Source organism: Mya arenaria, chromosome 6 (genome assembly GCF_026914265.1).
Source record: "Mya arenaria isolate MELC-2E11 chromosome 6, ASM2691426v1".
NCBI lineage: Eukaryota > Metazoa > Mollusca > Bivalvia > Myida > Myidae > Mya > Mya arenaria.
The window spans coordinates 52,232,598-52,254,577 of NC_069127.1; the positions used below are offsets into that span (position 1 = coordinate 52,232,598).

The window sequence follows — 21,980 nt, forward strand, 5'->3', positions numbered from 1 at the left end:
GTTAAGAAGGAAAACAGTAATAATTTGAAGACCAAGCAAATTAAGAATGTGGAACGGGGTGAACTTTAATGCGCAATATCACAATCAAGCCATAATAAATACTTATTGATAGGAATAATTCTTAAAACTTTTAAAATGTGCTAAACAATTCATTTCAACTCCTCTCTCCTCCTTTTTCCTTCTAACTTAGTTTATATACAAATCATTAACGTCAGCCGACATCTCAGCTGGGACGACAGATGTTTCAGCTTCTAACTTTGTTTGTTCAAAATAATAATCAAGTTCCTTTAATAGATTATAGTTGAGAAAGGTTAAAGTTTAATTTTCAGTTATTTAGTATAATGTACACTGAATAGTACTTATCAATAAGTACCCGAAGTTCCAAAATAATCTTTCAACTCTTCATAACTAAACACGCGGTGTTTACTTAAGTCACATTTTACAATTGCATCAGAATGTCTGTCCTTAGCATTTTAGACTTATGATTTGAATAAAAGCCAAATGTAAACATTCATGTACTAAAATTGTCGTCTGTTATATATCATAGACATTTACATGAACACCCAGCCGAGACGTTTGAAAAGCATAACATATAATAACCATCAATCAAATATAACATACATGATTAATTTCACTTTATTAAATCAATTAATTAATTAAACAAATATAAAGACAACATAAACCACTATTTGATTTGTACAAAAATAAATTCGATGTTTAAACTAAAAGCTTAATAACAGGCATCCGATTCAAATTGTGAAATACATGTCCATACATTAGGAAACAAACAAATTCTGGCCACATAACAACTGCTTTGAATCACTGTTTAACTCCATTGAAAGAACGCGAATTTATGTCGATTGGACTTGGCTGAAATTAAAAAGAAGAAGTTTATATAGGCATTAATTTTTGGCAAGAAAATAAAATGATTTTCATTTGCAACACACCACCGCAACATTAAATGGAATCTGGTTAATCAACATTTGATCAGAAGAGGCCATAAGTTCATGCATTTGTTCCTTCATTGCACTACTTTCATTGATTAAAAAGTTCTCACATTGATAAATTTACTTTTTTGATACTCACATTCTTCGTATTAATTTACACGTATCAGCTTATTTTCTTTTTTTCACAGATATTCTTTATAAAAAACATGTTTAGTACACATGTATTTGTATACTATATTTCTTGTTTATGTTCTCATTTTTTCTCAATCCATTTACTATTGTTTTGACCCTTTTAACTTATTATTTACATTATAAACATATTTCAAATAAAATCAGATATTCTTTATAAAAAACATGTTTAGTACACATGTATTTGTATACTATATTTCTTGTTTATGTTCTCATTTTTTCTTAATCCATTTACTATTGTTTTGACCTTTTTAACTTATTACTTGAAATACTCTTCTTTTATATATAATGTACGGACATGGATATATTGTTTGAATTATATAGATGGTATACTATATTCCATAAAATGCAAAACCTTGAGCGTTGCGGTCTTGGACAACCGGACTCGAATGTGCGTTTTGTGGTCTTTTCATTTTCTCACTCTGGTGTATTGAAGCAGGCTCTTTCCTTGAACATTTCTCTGAGAAATACAATATGAAATACATCTTAACAAACGTCAAATAAAAACAACAATACACTCAAAGTACTTGTAAACTTAGATATTGGAAAGCAGAAGGAATTGAACCTTAGACGAAAGATATAAAACAAAGAAACTACTAAGTATATCTTCATACAATTTATTATCCTTTAGTCAAGGTCAAACTTTTTATGGTCATTTTTTTAATTTTAGTCCAGCATCACAATTATTCTATTTAAAACTGCATCAAAATGTAAGGAACGTAAAATATGAACTCATAGTTTTGATAACATAATTCGAAACAAATTGCCTTGTAGGTTCTGACAAGATGTGGCAACAAGTGCTCTTCATGGCAAAATATATCAAAACACTCTAAGAAATAGTAATGCACCTACCTGTTTGAAATATCAAACAGACTTGCAGATTAGTATATCTTCATATGATTTATGATCATTTAGTAGAGTTAAATGTTTTACGGCTCACTTTTATTAACTCCATAGTATAATTATCATACTCTGCTCCAACGGACGTACAAATGCACATTCGTTAACAAAGATATTATTACATTTTATCGAAGAAGTATGTAATATTAATGATATTTTATACTACCAATACTTTAATGATTTGTATTTAATTGATTAAAATTTTATTTAGTAACAGATTGCCTATAATTTAAGTTTTAGCCCCACAAAAAGGCCAGTTGACATATAGCTAACCATGCCTATTGTAAGCGTTCATATCAGCCCTATAGCAATTTACATGACTACAAAGGTTCTTGAAATGAAGCTAGCATGCTACCTTGAATATATGTCGCAACTTTTGTCGCCTGATCCGTCGTATCACAACAATATTCTGAAATATTAACAATACAAATCATTACATATTTCAAAACAAAAACACAATATAAACGAAATACTTGTATACCTACGCAAGGAAAGTCAACGGAATTCCAAGACGAAACATTTAAAAGTCTGCTATCATAAGTATTATATTTAAAACTGCCTTAACAGACAAACAAAGATATATTCCTGTAAATTAAAAATAATACAGTATGGTACATCGGTAGGTGTTTTAATGAATATAAGTGATAGTGTATTGTTCAAACAGCCTAAACAGACAAACAAAGGTTTTATTCCTAAACCTTGAAATTAATGTTAATATAAAATTGCGATTTTTTTACCTTTCTGTGCTTCGTTTTTATAGAATTTAATATGTGATAAAAGAGTATTCGTTATTTTCCGTTTTTTATTCTATTGAATTCATAAGAACTCTCCTTAAGTTTAAATACAATGCAGATATTCTTTCATAAAAAATATTAAATGACAACCTGCATGATTACTGTATGGAATTTATTTGCAATGCAGTAGGTATATAAGTCGATGGACCAGCTATTCCATTAAAATGAATAGGGAATCATATTCGGTAAAATTCTTAACTTTTAGCCTCGAGGCTTCAGGTTTCTAACAATAACATGTTTGTCTCCTGGCTGTCATAGCAACCAGTGTTCTTCACGAGAACACTGCACTAAAATTTAACCAAAGACGATCAGTTACATTCTTGTGAAATATGCTTTAAATTGCCCGGAGGTTTTGTTTAAAGGGGATAAAGGCCGGTCATCATATACCTTACCATGGATACTTGTTAGCGCTAAAACTAGCCTAAGAAGCAATATACACGACTAAAGAAAAGAAATAGTTTATTTATGTAATTATCATTTCTCTAAGAATAGAAGTAACTAAACCTTTCCTGTGTTAACATCTTCGGACTGCATCATTACTTGAATAATGCCCCGAATGGCTAGCTGACAAAATAATTAATTTGATAACAGCGTAACATATGAACACGGAACTAATTCAGAAGTAGGTGTATAACTAGTTTGAAAAGTCGCAGGATCAAGAAGCTGAAGACGAAAAGTATCTTACAATATTACAGGGGAAAATATCTTCATATGAGGACAAACGTTTTACGGCTAACTTCCGTATTAAGTCCGTTATCATAATTATAATATTTAAGACTGCCTTAACGGACGAAAAAACAAATATTAATATACATATAGAGGATCTCAAATGAGTGTTTATTTTGTTGAAGGGTTTTAGCTGTCAGTTTCTTAGTTTTAACCCTTTTTAACGATTTCCCACACTTTTTTTTGGAATATATAACAAAATATCTGAAAAAGTGTAATTTACAAATCGTGAAAGAGCCCCTTTAACAGTGGCACCAAGTTAGTGCGTAGTTACACACAATTAACACTATATAATCATCATAATGATAAACCAATTGTTAGAGGTCATACAATGTGTAAACAAAAATAAACGGACCACGCGTCTGGTACGCGCCTACTCCATTTCTTTTCGTAAATACATACTATTGACCTCTAGCCATCACTTGGTGGTGGTGTTGGCCATAGGGACGGCAGCTGCAGTAGTGTTGGTAGTAGTAGTGTTAGTGGTAGTACTTGTGGTAGACTTTGTAGCAGTAACAGTAGTAACAATAGCGTGATGTAGTATGAGTGGCTATATATGGCCATTTCTACAAATGCCTGATGGAATAGCAAACGTAGAAAATACAGGAACGAAACGATTGGCAACATGTTGGTACCTGCGCTCCTGTTAATCAATTTCGGATGAATGGACGGACGGGCGAGCGATTTAGTAGGAAACTAGCATCGTGAACCTGAGTTGTTCAGCAATTCGTTTAAGCAGGTCCTAAACAGTTGTCCTTTATATTAGACAATGCAGGGGGGATACAAGACACGTTTTTTTTTGGTGTGACAAATACGTTTCGACATCATTTTTTATTCAATTTGCATACTTTTTTTGGCGTGAGACGAATACGTTTTTATACATATAGAAAAACTTGCAGCCGTTTACTTCACACATGGTGTGACATTTGCGTTAATTTGTTGTGACATATACGACCGAATATGTGTAAAGTCCGGTAACATAACTATGTAATGTTCAAAACTGCCTTAAATAGACGAACAGAGATATAATATTATTTATATACATTATTATTATGTTTATAAAAAAATGTGTTTTTGTTACTTCACCTTCATTGTTTTGAGTGAATTGAATAACAGCTATTATCGCATCATGTAAAATATACATTAATGCCATCGAGTACGTCATCGATAAAACACTGGGTGAAATGACGTCAGTGTTTTACCTGATATCCGGTATTGAAGGTCATGTGTGTTTGTTGTATCGGGTATTAACCAGGGTAAAGAAACACAAAATCCGTGACTAAAAGGAGGAGGAATTCGAGGTATATTAAAATAGACTCAAAACTGTTGGTCTTGTTCATTCTGACAAGATAATGCTTGTCTCTAGCTGTTATACCAACCAGTGCTCTTCAAGGCTAAACATTATTTAAAGAAATTCAAACTCCACGAAGACACATTCGTGTAAAACTTCGTCGGCGATTATTTTTTTACGGCGGATGAGAGATGGAGGTAGGTCAAGTAGTTTGTCATGTCTGCTTGAAAGCGCTCATGCACTTAAGCCCATTTGTCACCTTGCAAGACTTAAAAGCAAATGTTTAATTCAACATATCCACTGTGTGGGAACAGACACCGGATATAGCTCAAAAAGTGATAAATCGATAAGCGTTTGATTTTGACACATGGACAGTTTTCTATTATTATTTTTTTGTATTTTATGGTGATATATTTAACAAAATCGAAGAGTTTTAAATAACTTGATACTGTGCAATATACGACTATGATGGAAATGTGTCTCGTCTTTTGTATAATAGCCCAATTCTCGCCGAAAATTGCATGATCGCTCACAAATGTTCATTTATGTGGTACGATTTCAAACATAAATCAACAAATTGAAAATAAGAATAAAAAACTGAATCGAGCGATTTCATTGTAATAACATATTCTAGAAATGTGTAAAATATCAATATAACTTTTGTTGTTACGGAGATATCCACACCTTTTGATGCCCTGGCAGTGTACTGGAGATAGATGAATCAAATAACTAACTGCACAGGGGATAGCTATTAAGTGGACTGAGGATAGTAACGATGTATTTATAATAACGAGACTGTGATAACGATTACGGCTATTTACCTATAAGCGAGCTCGAGGGAAATTGTTTGATGTTGTTCATATCGAGGGATGAGAGCAAAAACATGTTGTTGTTTTTTTGTATCTGTATGCACTTAAGACTGTTTTATTCATACATATTAGTTAACCATGATGTGTTTTTTTTTTCACAAGCATCAATATCTAAATATTTGAATACGCCGGTTATCTGATTTATTGAGTAACTCAAAACATATGGTCGTAAAATGTATGTGGTGTTTGCTATTTATATATATATATAGTATTGCTTTGTAAATTAAGTAGGTATGTTTTTGCACACAGAAAGACACCTGTAGGGACTGAGATATTGTGATCAAATTTGGAAAACGTAAAGCTTTTTTCTAAGCTTGGGTCGATGTTGGTATCACTTAGAACAGAAAAATGGTCCCTGCTCAGTTAGAAAGAATGTATTGTGACCAACCCTGATATTTACGCGGCTTGCATATATACGTTCATTTAGGAGAGCATGGATCAAACTCATTGTTAACTAAATTTTGCTCAATAATTTCTTATCAAATTGTACTCTCACTTTTTGCAGATTATTTGAAAGTTCGAAATAGACATATACATCTGTATTGTATATTAACAGTGTTACTATCAATTTTTGTCCCATTTTAAATGTTATCACCAGGACACACATTTCTCAACTTTAAAACTATCCCCAAGTACAGTACTGTGAACATTTCTAAGGGCATATCTTTAACAGTTTAAAAGTTACATCGCCATTTCTTACAATACAAATAGTTGAGCTCATGCTTGTGAAATCATTCAATTCAGATTTTTTATTTATTCGATATTTTTCCTAAAAATAACAATACATGTCGAAATTATATAAGTTTTGAGGTGATCATCTCAGATTTAAAGAAACATTTTACGAGGTCTGCTAAATCGTAAGCACTTTAAAGTATACCGTAGGCCAAATTTAGCATTCAGCTATTAGTTCAAACACTTGCTTCATTTGTGGATACGGTAGATATGCGTTAACACAGCAAGATCTTACTCCTGGTAAAGACAAACAACTGCATAATTGTCTGTTTACTTATCACTTTTTGAGCTATATCCGGTGTCCGTTCCAACGAAGTGATATCTAAATGACATTAAAACACACTAAAAAATAGTTTTGCAACCAACCTATGGGAAGTATCAAACAAAATTGCTGGTTGGTATATATGATTAGCGAGGTCGTAAAATGTATGTGGTGTCTTTTACTTTAAGGTTTGCGGCTCTTTTTTATTATGTCCAGTATCATAATTTTAATGTTCAAATCTAATCCAACGGACGTACAAATGCACATTTGCTTACAACGATATCATTTATAAATAGAACGTCATAGTTTATGCATTCAATACTTCGTTGTTTTTATTAAAATTATAGGTATAAGCTTAAGTTTAAGGTTAAAATATATAGACTTTATACAAATATATGTATAAAGTATATGAACCCTGTACTGTTCGGTTATGTAATCATCTTACTATGCCCGGGTATTATACCGGTGCCAATAATAAGCGCAGCTTTTGCCTAGCTGTAACTTTTTTTTAAAAAGCTTAGCAAAAGCCGCGCTTTTAAATTCTTATGCGATTAAGCTTTTTTTCTCTAAAAAGCTGCGGCTTTTCATTAAAACTGTGATATTTGTATACAAAGGTGCATTTAATCCAGCTAAAGTTTCGCTAAAGCTGCGTTCTTTTAAGCTTAGTTCAAGGTGCCTCTTTATTAAGTAACAGATTGTCTCACTTTAAGGTTTAAGCCCTACAAATTAAGGCCGAGTACCATATAGCTGACCATGCCTACTTGTAAGCGCTCATATCAGCTCTACAGCAATTTAGAAGACTAATGAAGTTCTTAAAAAGGAGATAGCATCGTACCTGCTGGTTGCTTAACACATTCATCCTGCTCTTGATTTTGACATGATTCATATCCCAATTGCTTGCTGTCTGAAAGAAAAGGCAATATAAATTGCATCATAACATATTTTAAAGTAACTTAAACACCAGTAAAGAAATAGTGGTATAACAACCATGGAATTTCAGAAGAATTTCAAGCCTAAGCCGAAACTTTCAGCAAAGTTACAGTTGAATAGGTCTTCATATGAGTTTCAATCATTTAGTAGAGGTAACATGTTTTGAGGTCCATTTATGTGTAAAGTCCGGTAACATAACTATGTTATGTTCAAAACTGCCTTTAACAGACAAACAGAGATATATTTATATACATAAATATTATGTTTATATAAAAATGTGTTTTGTTACTTCACCTTCATCGTTTTGATTGAATTGAATAACAGCTATTATCGCATCATGGAAAATATGAATTGATGTCATCGAATACGTCATCGATAAAACACTGGTTGAAATGACGTCAGTGTTTTACCTAATAGCCGGTATTGAAGGTCATGTGTGTTTGTTGTATCGGGTATTAACCAATAATAAGAAACACAACAACTTAGAGAGTCAATGGAGGTGGAATTACAGGTATATTGATTAAAGCTGAAAACGTTTTGCCTTGAACGTTCTGACAAGATGATGTCTGTCTCTGGTTGTCATAGCACCTGTGCTCTTCAAGGCTTAGTATTATGATAAGTTATTCAAAGATAATGAAGACACATTCTTGTAAAATTCGGCAGGGAACTATAGGAAATATCAAACAGACTTGCAGGTTAGTATATCTCCATATGATTTATGATCATTTAGTAGAGGTGAAATGTTTTACGGCTCATATTTATTAACTCCAAAGTATCATAATTGTACTCTGCTCCAACGGACGTACAAGTGCACAAATGCACATTCGCTAACAAAGATATTATAACATTTTATCAAAGAAGTATGTCATATTAATGATACCTATACTTCGTTGATTTGTATTGAATGAATATTTTTTTATTTAGTAACAGATTGCCTCTATTTTAAGTTTTAGCCCCACAAAAAGGCCAGTTGACATATAGCTTACCATGCCTATTGTAAGCGTTCATATCAGCCCTATAGCAATTTACAAGACTACAAAGGTTCTTGAAAAGAGGCTAGCATGTTACCTTGAATATATGTCTCAAATTGTGGCTTACATGGATTCTCCGCCACATCATACCCATAGTCTGAAAAATAAACAATATCAATCATTACATATTTCAAAAGAAACCAAAACACAATATAAACGTATACCTACGCAAGGAAAGTCAACGGAATTCCAAGACGAAAAGTGATTTCCAATTATTAAGCAGAGGCAAAACATTTTAAAGACTGGTATCATAAGTATTATGTTTAAAACTGCCTTAACAGAAAAACAAAAATATATTTCTCTAAATTAAAAATAATACAGTAAGGTACATCGGTAGGTGTTTTAATGAACATAATTAATAGTGCATTGTTTAAACAGCCTAAACAGACAAACAAAGGTTTTATTTCTAAACCTAGAAACTAATGTTCATAAAAATTGCGATTTTTTTACCTTTCTGTGCTTCGTTTTTATAGAATTTAAAATGTGATAAACGAGTATTCGTTACTTTCAGTTTTTTATTCTATTGAATTCATAAGAACTCTACTTAAGTTCAAATACAATGCAGATATTCTTTCATAAAAATATTAAATGACAACCTATTCGGTAAAATTCTTAACTTTTAGCCTCGAGGCTTCAAGTTTCTAACATTATAATATTTGTCTCCTGGCTGTCATAGCAACCAGTGTTCTTCACGAGAAAACTGTACTAAAATTTAACCAAAGACGACCAGTCACATTCTTGTGAAATATGCAAAAAATTACCCGGAGGGTTCGATTAAAGGGGATAAAGGCTGGTTATCATATACCTTACCATGCATACTTGTAAGCGCTCAAATTAGCATAAGAAGCAATTTACACGACTAAAGAAAAGAAGTTTATTTATGTTATTATAATTTATCTTAGAATAGAGGTAACTAAACCTTTCCCCGAATGGCTATCTGACAAAATAATTAATTTAATAACATCGTAGCATATGAACACGGAACTAATTCAGAAGTAGGTGTATAACTAGTTTGAAAAGTCGCAGGATCAAGAAGCTGAATACGAAAAGTATCTTACAATATTACAGGTGAGAATGTATTCATATGATTTCAGTTGAGGACAAATGTTTTACGGCTAACTCCCGTATTAAGTCCGGTATCATAATTATAATAACGGACCTTAACGGACGAATAAACAAATATTAATATACATATAGAGGATCTCAAATGAGTGTTTATTTTGTATCAAATTTATTAAACGAGTTCTTTTTAAAACGATAAAAACGAGGCTTTGCCGTGAATTGGAGCACCATAAATGTTTTAAAATCCAAAAAGAAATCGATATTTCATGTGGAATCAATGACTGTGTGAACTTAAGCATTCCTGGCGAACTGTGTGCATAGACTTAGCATTGTGCAGGTATTTCCACTGGAGTTCAGGATGTTGGATATTTCCTTGTGTTGATTTTAATTTATGTGGCTATTGTTGTTTACAGATTCAATGTTCTTGTGTCCCAATATTTGCATAATCTGGTTCGCAGGAACATTGTTGTCATTCATAATTCAACTCCTGGACGAGATATTTTCTGGCGCTGTGATCAGTGGGTCGTTTGTTTGGATTAAGACGAGCCTTCTCCCCCTTTCCTTTCATCGTGGAGCTGAGTTTGTTGAGACCGACAGGATTTATTTTGAATTATTGTTTCTGATGTTTGTTTACGTTTTTTGACAGCGCGTATGAATAAATATTTTGTTATGCGGTTACCTAATTTGCAAAGTTATTACACTAGTTATAAATGAAAAATATTGCATGGGGTTATATCACTCATGCGCCGTAAGTTATGTTATAAATACGAGTATATAATGTATATAAATGATTTTTGTTTTTGTTACTTCCCGTTTTTCGTTTGTTTGTATAAGATTTATAGGTAGTAACTTCGCAAATAAAGGCCGCAAACCATACAGCTTACCATTCCTACTTGTTAGCGTATTATGATAGTATATATCAGCCCTGTAGATTATAATGAAACCTCAACACACTTAGAAATAGATGAATGTCCATCTACCTATTTGAAGTCAGAGGTATAAAATAACAGGTGTGTATATATTCCGTATGTTCGATGTATGCGTTATGCTTGAACATGCAGCAGTTATGTACACATATTAACGCATTGGTTTCGTAAAATAAATTGAAATTATATCTGACGATACGATGTTTATCCTATAAGGTTGTCATTACAAACAGCGCTCCTTTTAATTGGCAATACTTTACTGACAGGCAACCAAAGACAAAAAGACACATTATCGTTTACTAAGGCTGAACAATTCCCGATAGAATTGGAGAAGATTCGAATGCATACGTTTACGGCGAGTGAAAGATAAAGGTCAATCTCAATGAACCTTAACATGAGCACTATGAGTACATACAGTAATTAACAAGAGAAAATAATCGTAGTCATGAGTATAATGTTCCAACTGTCTGTTAGTTATAGCAACCAGTGTTCTCCATGGAAAAAATGCATTTAGAGGAAACACACACGCTCGGACACATTCTCGTTTAATAAGGCTCAAAATGGCCCAATTGATATGGAGAAGAATATAAACTAGTGTTGCCAGCGTTGAAAACCAGATCGACATGGAGTCACTTAGAGTATTATTGAAACAATGACTTTCAGAGCAATTTCACTTCTGACACTAATGTTGCTAGCACTAAGAAATATAACCAGAGTTTTAAGTGTAAAAACTTAGTCCTTCACATATGCAGTAACCGTACTCTGACTTAATACTAATTGGTGCGGAAGTGACCTTTAGCTTTATGAATTACTTTCAACAAACTGATCATATTAAATGTGACCGACCACAGTCAAATGAAGATCACAAACAATGGCCATCTACCGCAATACAGAGTTACCCCGATTGGAAAGTTCGAAACGAGTTGCGCCCCTTGCGTATTGGGTAGTTCCGGTTAGTTTTCAAAAAAATATCGATTGTGCAGATCATCAGAAACAGCAGAGCTTTAAAATTATCACCAATTCCATTAGTTCAAGCTAACTGCGTAAGTGACAGTCCGTTCCATTTGAGTAAGTACGTTTGGTATTTATATACAAAATGTCAAAAAATTATGTTTTGGAACGAATTATTTGTTAACAATCATGCATTTCGGATAAGACGGGATTTCGGATACGATTTCCATTGTTCAAATTATCGTGAAAAAATGTTCCTTATATACATCTTCTATTTCTTAGGGAGTAAACAAAGTTACAAAAATGGGATAGTTGTATGAAATTTTAATTTCAAATGATTTCAAAATGGATGAATTTATATTTATTTATGTTATAAGTACATGTACATTGTATGTTAAAATGAATAATCTAACTTAATAGTATTAATTGTCTAATTGACCTATGACAGATGCAAGTATTGCAGCAAATAGTATAACATGCACCTACCATATATTGTGAGCCAAAAAGAAAAACAGATGGACTTATATCTGTACATCATATGATTATTTACTTCAGATTTTCATGCATTTGTTCATTAATAGTCAAGTTAATCAATGTCATGTTTTATTTCTACTTATTTCACACAAAACCTGTATAAATTTGATTTCATTCTTAGTCTTAAGTCAATTTATTGACATGTACTTAACATATTAATCATATGAAATGTGTAATTGCCAATGTTATAGAACTAGCATTGTGTTTCCAAATATACAACAGAAAATTTATTTCTAATGCGCCATGGCCCTTTTTTTGGTAGTACACAGGGCTTTTTCTGAAGTACCCACAGGTCCGACTGTCTGACCCATTCCCAAAGAATCATATAAGATGATGTGAAGTTTTGGGGGTAATTGAATTAAGAAATCATTCATTTACCAGTGTGTGTATACCACATGATAAATTACGTCTTATGCTACGTTGGAAGGCAACATTTTGCTTAAAGTCAACACTTAATATAAAGATAACTTCTTTTACTACACCATTTTAAATGAAACAAAAGGCAGTCTATGCCGCTTAAAGAGGCCCGCCTTCGTTTTATTACCGGAGTTTGATAAGGTGATTAGTTTCATCAAACACTTTGACAAACCTTATTCCAAAATAATGTTTTGACTGTGCTCCGTCAGACGGCCGTATGGTTAAAAGTTTTGGCGAAGTGTTTTAAGAAACTAAACTCTCTATCAAACTCTGGTAAAATATCGAATGCGGGGCTACATAAGCGGCGTAGACTGCGCTATGTTTCAATTAAAATGGTGACGTTATCTTTGTCTTTGTTTAAAGTATTAATTTGAAGCAAAATATTGCCTTCCACCGTAGCATTTATGACGTAATTTATCATGTGGTATGTTTAGGGTCTTTTCCCAAAATGGGCAGAAAAAGCCCTGGTACATAGATGCCAGATTGTCTTTCCGTTCATCCCTCTGGCTTTTCATGTCCAGGCTTTTTCTTAGTAACTGATTGCGTGAGTTAATAAAAATGCATGGGAAGCTTCACTATCAGAATTAGATACACATACTGTTGGCACGGATATTTCTCAGTAACAACTTGCTTGCACTATTTCATTGAAACTTCATAGGAACATTATTTACCATTTATATCAATCGGTGAGCTTGCATCGTTATCAACAATACCCTTATTTGCATCTATTATGTTTATGAAGGATGGTTTATTAACATTTATTGTACAAATCTTTTACATTTCAGCATGGATGAAGAAGAGGTGGCGCATCGCATTGTAGATGAGGCATTGGATGAGGAGACGTTGGCAACATGGACCAAGAAAGAACTGGTGATTTGGCTAGTGAACCACAGACAGAAGAAGTCCGGAAACAAACAGATCCTCATTAAGAGAATACTCCGCACTGTGCAGTTTGATGACACTGACTCAGATTGTGAGACTGATACAGACAATGTATCTGATGAGGTTCCCGATATAAGTAGTGTCAAAAATGAATAGCAGCCACTAGCAATAGACAACTGTCCACCAACAAGAAGTGAGGATGTGGAGAACTATTTTATATACAACAAGAATCCAGTGTCTGGAAAAACTCAGGCCTGCCATAGACAGTTAAAGAAAGCTAGAAAAATTGCCAAGGAAGGCTATGTGTATGACATGGACTATAATGGACTGGACAGTAGCAACTATTGTTTAATTAAAGCCAAGTGTAAACCAAGCATGAAAGAACTTGTTACTGTGGAATGTGGACAATTGTCGAGATATTATTCACTGCATGCTGTTTTGATTAAAAGTACAGGTAGAATCGAGGGTGGCAAGTGCAATTGTAAAACAGGTTTGACTGGTTTGTGCAGCCATATCGGGGGACTTCTTATTACAGTTGTGCAAATTAAGAAGGCCTGTACAACAATAGGCTGCGAATGGCTCCGGCCACAGACTGACCTGCAGCTAAAGCCTCAAAGACCAAGGGATATAAAGTTTAGTAGTAATGAGGAAGCACCCATAAAGCCTCATCCAGAAGTCTACCAGGCAGGGCCGTGCCAGGATCCTGAAAGATTTCTTGAAGACATCATGGCAGGACTTGGAAAGGTGTACCCCCAGTCTGTCTTATATCAGACCATAAATCCTGAGATTACCGACGTTTCAGATGTCATCTCCAAATACAAACCCCCATTTAAGTATGATGACAGTGTGGACTTAAGTTTAACTGTGTGCCAGTCGGAATTAAGAAACTTTGCTGCTGGAATAGAAGTCAGTGACAAGGAAATAGAAAGAGTGGAAAAGTCTACGAAAGGACAAAGTGCCAATCCAATTTGGAAAGATGTCAGAACGAACATACTGACAACTTCAAACTTTGCATCTATATGTAAAAAACGACCTGAAACAAAACCTGACAATCTTGTTGGTAGATTGCGTGGTTATAAGAGTAACTTTGATGGAAAACCCCTACAATATGGGAGGAAGAAAGAGAGTCAAGCACGCCGGGACTACACCCAACACAACATGAAGCAGTGTGGAAGAGTTTATGTTGAGAAAACAGGATTAGTGATTTCGAAGAACTTTCCATTTCTTGGTGCTAGTGTGGATGGTCTTATTAAGTGTGACAAATGTGGGCTGGGTGTATTGGAGATTAAATGTCCATATAATAACAGAAAGACGACACCAAGGGAACATAGCCAAGTGAAATCATCGTGTTTGGAGATTCGTGATGGTAAATTAAAGCTTAAGGACAACCATGATTACATGTACCAAATCATGGGCCAGATGAAAGTATTGGGGTTAGACTGGTGCGACTTTGTTGTGTGGACAAAGAAGGGGATGCATGTTGAACGAGTGACATTCAGTCAAGATTTTTGGGAAAATAAGATGCTCTTCCAGTTGAAATTTTTCTATAATTCATTCTTTCTCGCTGAGTGTTTCACCGACCGAATTAAACGTGGAATAGAATTATTTTATTCAGATTAGAAACATAGAGATTTGAAATCATAAACCTGCTGTGATGCTTACTGTTACTGAGATTACTATTATTCTGCTGTTTTACTGTGATACTTTGTTATCTCAATTTCAATCCTATAAAGGGTCTTGCCAAAAACTTAACAACTTCAAACATCAGACTTTTAATCTCAGTACCATATGCTCCTTTATGACAAGTTATATAACTCTGGTTTGAATATTGTCAAAGTTGTGACCCTTTGTTTATGGCCATTTATTGAATTTCAACATTTTTTGTCAATCAAAATATTCTTTAAATATGAAAGTTCGAACAAACATTGCTAGAGACATTGCAAACATGTTTAGCAAGGTCCATAATTCTGCCTTTAATTATTATTGATTTATTGAGTTATGTCCCTTTTTCTACTTTATTAGAATAAAATACGAGCTTTGGCGTTTGCTCCGCTCCACTCCGGTTAAAAGATATGAATTGGCATATAGATTTGTTATATTGATTTCATTCTGAAACGCGTAACTTATGTATAAAAAAGAATTATCACAGAGTGACGCTTTCATTTCAGATCTACCGTCTGTCATGATTGCATGTATTTATAATGATTTAACTTAGCTGATCCATAAAGCTAGAATGAAACCCCTCTGTGATAAACTCTTTAAAAGGTAGTATAGATACTAGATTATAAATGTTTTGATTTCTATTGATGACTTCTCTAGCTCTAGTCAACTTCATTTATGACATTTTGATCTAGTCATGTATAATTATTATGTACATAGTTTTTTGTGTTGTGTTGTAAATAATTTAATCGATATATATATATATATATATATATATATATATATATATATATATATATATATATATATATATATATATATATATATATATATATATATATATATATATATATATATATATATTGATTGTTTTATGAATTCACTTAATCTTCCAATTTTGGTTTATTATGAAAATTAAATATTATTATGAAGATGTGCTGTTTGTTGTAGTCTGAACCCGGTCACCTTTGATAAATGTAAATAATGTTAAACACTTTTCCCTTATATATCTCTTCAGGTAAAGCTACAATTGTCCACATAAGGTCTTCATTACATTGGCCTTTGATAAGAAATCAAGTTATTGAACCAGAAATTACTGTTCCGAAGTCACCATCACCTTAACCTAATGACAAAAATTACTTGAGGTCAACTTCTGGTCATTAACAACTAGTATACCAAGTTTGGGAGTAAACATGACATTATACCTGGCGTGACCTTGACTTTTGAGCTACAAATTTAGTTATTGGACATTTATAAACACTATCTTGCATCCCTGCATTGGATTTGGCTGATTCAACTGTTTCATCATTTCATCAATGATATATTTACATTTGCCTATTCTTGTGGTTCATATTGTATAACACATGAGTTATGATGTCATTGTTAATTTCAATATTGCGCTCCGGTAGGATAAGCTTGATGTCATATAACCAATACAACTTTACAAAAATCAGCTATTCTTTTATTCAAATATATGTTGTCGCTTACTTTTCTTTAAGAACGAATACTCAATTGCAGAAAATACTGCTATTTTTTAACCATAATTTTTTAATTAAAGCTGCTCTCTCGCAGATTTGGCAGTTGACATTTTTTTTTTAATTTTTGCCTCAGAATCAACTGATTTCAGCATCAATGCCTTTTATTCAGTCAAATAAGATAACTCACTTTAGAACAGATCTCGATTGTTTGAATAAATGCCTAAAATTTATTTTTTCTGAAAGTATTTTTAACACTTTTAGCCATAAAACATCTATTTTCGAACGTAAATTTAAATGAGATCTGTGATCTGATCTTATCCCAGCAGATTTATATATCACTGGTTTCCTGGCATTTGTGCAACAATCCACTCATGAATTCAAAGACAAAAAAATGTGAAAGTTCCCAAATAGGTTAAACTGTGAGAGTGCAGCTTTAAAATGTAAAAGTATTGATTTTTCAAAAATGCAATCAATTATCCATCAAGAACACAAAAAGAACCAATAGTTAATATAATACATTTTATTTCATTTCTATATATTCAACTATTTAGTAAATTACAGTAGTTCAAAACAAACATGACCACTACACCATTCAGTGCTACATGGTTGAAATTGTATTTGCAGACATATAACATTTAATCTTAAGTGTTAATAACATTTTTTAGTATTGACAACATAATTGTTTTCAATAAGCACATCTTTCTTTATCAGTTTTTGTCTTTCATTTTGGTTTCAACCAACATTAAGCAATCCGCAATTTTGAAAGAATATAAACACTAACCACATTATCAGTCAGCACGTGAACAATATTAGAAGAGTTAATACTGCTACTGGTAAGTATTTGTACAGTAAAAATGCAGCCCACATTATCTACATCTACTTAAGCAAGGGCTCATACAGGTTGGTCATTGCTGTGCATATCACAATCATTTGCTCTGCTAAGTGGGCTTCTGTAATTGGCAGCACTGTCTGTAACACTCTGAAATTTTTTATTTGCTCCATTTTCATTTCAACTACTATTCGGGCTGATGCGATCTGCTGAGTTTTGAAGAAATCATGTTTTGACATTTGTTTAGAGTTTGATATGAACGGCGGGATATTCAGTCCAATGTCTGATGGTAACAAGTCAGCCACAGTGAAACCTTTGTCGGCAAAAATTATATCTCCCGGCTCCAGCTTTGGTATAAACATGTGTCCATCCTCTTGTGTTATATGCCTATCTGATGTGTGACCACCCCACACTGTTGAGATAAATGTTACCAGGCCATTTGGTGCCACACCCACTAGAACCTTGAATGTATTATGGTGCTTGTACTCACTCCATGTCACATTCTGGGATTTCAGAGAACTAGGTTTTTCACAAAAAAACTCAGTGGCATCTATTACAATCCTAGAATCTGAAATCTCCTGAAAGCACTTTGGTAGATTGGTCAGAATATTTTCCTTTGTTGGCCATGGAATGAGACCTTTCATGTGGTCATACATAAAGTTTATCCATGTACTCATAACTCTTGAAACTGTCATAGTTGACACACAAAACAAATCGCCCAAATGTTGCTGCAGAAGTCCGAGTCTTAGTCTTACACAGACCATGAAGAATTCATCTATCTAAGTTTGCGTTTCCTGCCTGGTTTTGATGGGAGCTCTTTTTGGCTTTTATCTTGTAGTGTGCGTTTCTGACCTTCCCAGTAAGTTAATCGATCAGCACCATGTTTGATAAAAGTTTGAAAGAAAAGCATAAACACTGCATATGTTGGAAAACCTTTGTAAAACCGAGTATTACCGTCATTGCATGCTATAATGTCTTCTGGCTTATAGCCACCACTGGTCTGAGAGGTATCTGTCTGTGTTGATGATTCCTCTGTTGTTGCAAATTCTCTTTTCTTACTATAGCCATGCTCACTAGCATTTATCTGAATGGTTTCTTCTCTGTAACACAATTTGGTGTCCTCAACCTCAATAGTTGCACAGTTTTCTAAACGGTCTTCAAAAGTTTCTGGAAGGCCGTAATTTTCAATTTTCCTTGCAAAGAAAACCTTCCTTTCTGGCTCTGGAAATTCTGTTTCATTAATATGTTCCATGTCATCAAGATTAGCGTCTGTATTCATACGCTTGAATAGTGGACGCCTTAATCTGCTGTCAAGGTTTACTTTAGTTTTTCCTAGGTTGTAATATTTAGGTACAGATTCACTGCGTACACACTGTCGATTTTCAAAGTGAAGAGAACAAATTCTGGTATTGTCATTAACATTGAGATTTGGCCGATGAAGCTTGATACCTCTTAAAACAATCAAAACAAAAATGTCCGAATTTTGTCCGAATTGTCCGAAACATTCGTAAATCACTCAGTGTATTGCGATTTAACATTGAAAACACACTGACAATACTCACGTTGTAGTTGTTTTCAGTGGTTGATAGCTTTTAACGTTGTGAGACAGCAGAATTATCGCTTTTAACTTATTGTTTGTTAAATTATTGATTTTCTTCTATTCGCTTCTATCTGTTTTGATTTTCAACCGGAACTACCCAAAGCAGGCGCCCGTAAAATCAGGCGGCGCAACTCTTGTAAATTTACGAGACAACTCTTGATAGCGGTAGTCCCCCATTAAGTAAAAGCAATACAGAATGTCGTTACTTTAAAATCATACTCGCAAATACTAAATATCTTCCTGATAAAAGCAGAGGTAAAACGAGCTTTAAGCAAACAATATCAAAGAAAGTTACTGGTAAGTATATTTTCGTACAATTTACGATCACTAAGTTGAATTTAAACGTATTACGGTCAATTTTTGTTTTTATTCAAGTATCAAAAATTATTATTTAAAGTATTCCAAAGAAGACCAGACGCTTTCTTGTCAAAGTTTAAGAATTGAGTTGCTGTTAAACGGACTCACAAATGCACATTTGCTAGCAAAGATATAATTCATAAAATAGTATGCGATATTAATAATAGTTTATACTTTATATATATATATATATAATATATGATTTGTATTACATTGGTACGTATTAGCTTAAGTTTAAGGTTCAAATACATATAGTCTCAAAAAAACTATAAAACATATGCGTGCGAAGAATGTGCACCCTATACGGACTGACCTGAATAACAGCTAATATCGCGTCATGGGAATATCTGCATAAATGTCATCGAGTACGTCATCGGTAAAAACCTGGTGAAATGACGTCAGTTTTTTACCTGATATCTGGTATTGAAGGTCATGTGTGTTTGTTGTATCGCGTATTAACAAGGGTAAAGGAACACAAAACCCGAGACTAAATGGAGGAGGAATTAGAGGTATATTAAATGAAACTCAAATCTTTTGGCCTAGTACGTAAAATATAAAGACTTTACAAAAATATATGTATAAAGTATATGCACCCTTTACTGTTCGGTCGTGTAATCATTTTACTCTGCCCATAATACGCGTGCCAAAAATAACAGCAGCTTTTGCTTGGCTTTTCCTTTTTTTTTTAAAAAGCTTAGCAAAAGCTTCGCTTTTAAAAACAGCTGCGTTAAAGCTATTTGTTCTCTAAGAAGCTGCGTTGTTTGTATACGAAGGAGCATTTAATCCAGCTAATTACGATACGATGTTTTTCTTATGGTTATGATTCGCTAAAGCTGCGTTCTTTTAAGCTTAGCTCAAGCTGCCTCTTTTTTAAGTAACAGATTGTCTCTCTTTAAGGTTGTGGCCCTACAATTTAAGGCCAAATGCCATATAGCTGACCACGCCTACTTGTAAGCGCTCATATCAGCCCTTTAGCAATTTGCACGACTAAAGAGAAGAAATAGTTTATCTATGTTATTATAATTTATCTTAGAATAGAGTAACTAAACCTTTCCTATGTTAACATTATCAGAATGCATCATTACTTGTCCCGAATGCTATCTGACATTTTTTTAATATAAACAACATCATAGCATATGAACACGAAACTAATTCAGAATAGGTGTATATCTTGTTTGGAAAGCCGCAGGATCTTCAATCTGAAGACAAAACGTATCTTACAATATAACAGGTGAGAATATCTTCCATGATTTCAGTAGAGGACAAACGTTTTACGGTTTACTCCCGTATAAAGTCCGGTATCATAATTATAATATGCAAAACTGCCTTAACGTGCGGAAAAAGAAATATTAATATACATATACAGTATGTATATAAATGATATGTGTTTCTGTTACTTCCCGGACTCCATTTGTTTGCATTAAATTTTAGGTACCAACTTCACAAAACAATTGCCGGATACCATATAGCTTACCATGCCTACTTGTTAGCGTATTATACAGGGCCTTTTCTTTAGGAACCACGGGTCTGACTATCGTACCCATTCCCAAAGCAAAATATAAGATATTTTTCCCAATCTTATGAAAAAAAATCCAAATCAAAATTAGATAAATAAAAACATAATTAAGAAATGACTTTTGATTTAACATCATAAAAAACTATGTGATGTAGTTTTAGGGGTAATTGAATTCAGAAATCATAGATTTTCATGACATTCAGAGATCAGTATGGAATATAATCTGTCATGATTTGTTGCAATTGATATTGCAGCTTTTACAGGTCTTTCGAAAGAAAAAAGAAACTAATATTTGATAATTTTCTCATTTGCAGAAGTCTTGAAAGCTTGCTCTTTTAATTATAAAATTCCCAATTTCGGCATATTTTGCGACGCAACTTTTCCCAAAATGTCTAGGGTCTTTTTCCCAAAATGGGCAGAGAAAGCCCAAGTATACATCAGCCTAATATCTAAAGACTGCAAATGCAAAATAATTAAAATCTTAATTAAAGCTTACCTAGCATGTTACCGTCTTTCGTCTCCATGTGGTTGCTCCACCTATGTCCCGTAGGATCACTGTCTGTGAAAAACAATATAAATCACGTCATAACATGCTCCAAATGAAACCTCAACACACTAAGAAATAGATGAATGTCCATCTACCTATTTGAAGTCAGAGGTACAAAATTACAGGTGTGTATATATTCTGTAGGTTCGATGTATGCATATTGCTTAAACATGCAGTAGGTATGTACAAACATTAACGCATTGATTTCGTAAAATAAATGGAAATTACGATACGATGTTTATCCTATAGTGTTGTCATTACAACCAGTGCTCCTATTAATTGGCAATACTTTACTGACAGGCAACCAAAGACAAAAAGACACATGATCGTTTACTAAAGCTGAAAATTTCCCGATAGAATTGGAGAAGATTCGAATGCATACGTTTACGGCGAGTGAAAGATAAAGGTCAATCTCAATGTACCTTAACATGAGCACTATGAGTACATACAGTAATTAACAAGAGAAAATAATCGTAGTCATGAGTATAATGTTCCAACTGCCTGTTAGTTATAGCAACCAGTGTCCTCCATGGAAAAATCTGCATTTAGAG

The 21,980-nt window shown here is 33.4% G+C and overlaps 1 protein-coding gene across 1 annotated transcript; it reads right to left on the reverse strand.

The window, feature by feature from the left end:
• Nucleotides 1-774: 774 nt before the first annotated feature.
• On the reverse strand, nt 775-21,434 carry LOC128236688 (uncharacterized). The gene is made up of 6 exons (XM_052951754.1): nt 21,379-21,434; nt 8,709-8,768; nt 7,546-7,614; nt 2,392-2,445; nt 1,492-1,596; nt 775-870 (listed from the first exon to the last, which is right to left on the reverse strand). The coding sequence occupies exons 1-6, from the start codon at nt 21,404-21,406 to the stop codon at nt 827-829; spliced, it is 360 nt and encodes a 119-aa protein (XP_052807714.1). The 5' UTR covers nt 21,407-21,434; the 3' UTR covers nt 775-826.
• Between the last annotated feature and the right edge of the window lie 546 nt (nt 21,435-21,980).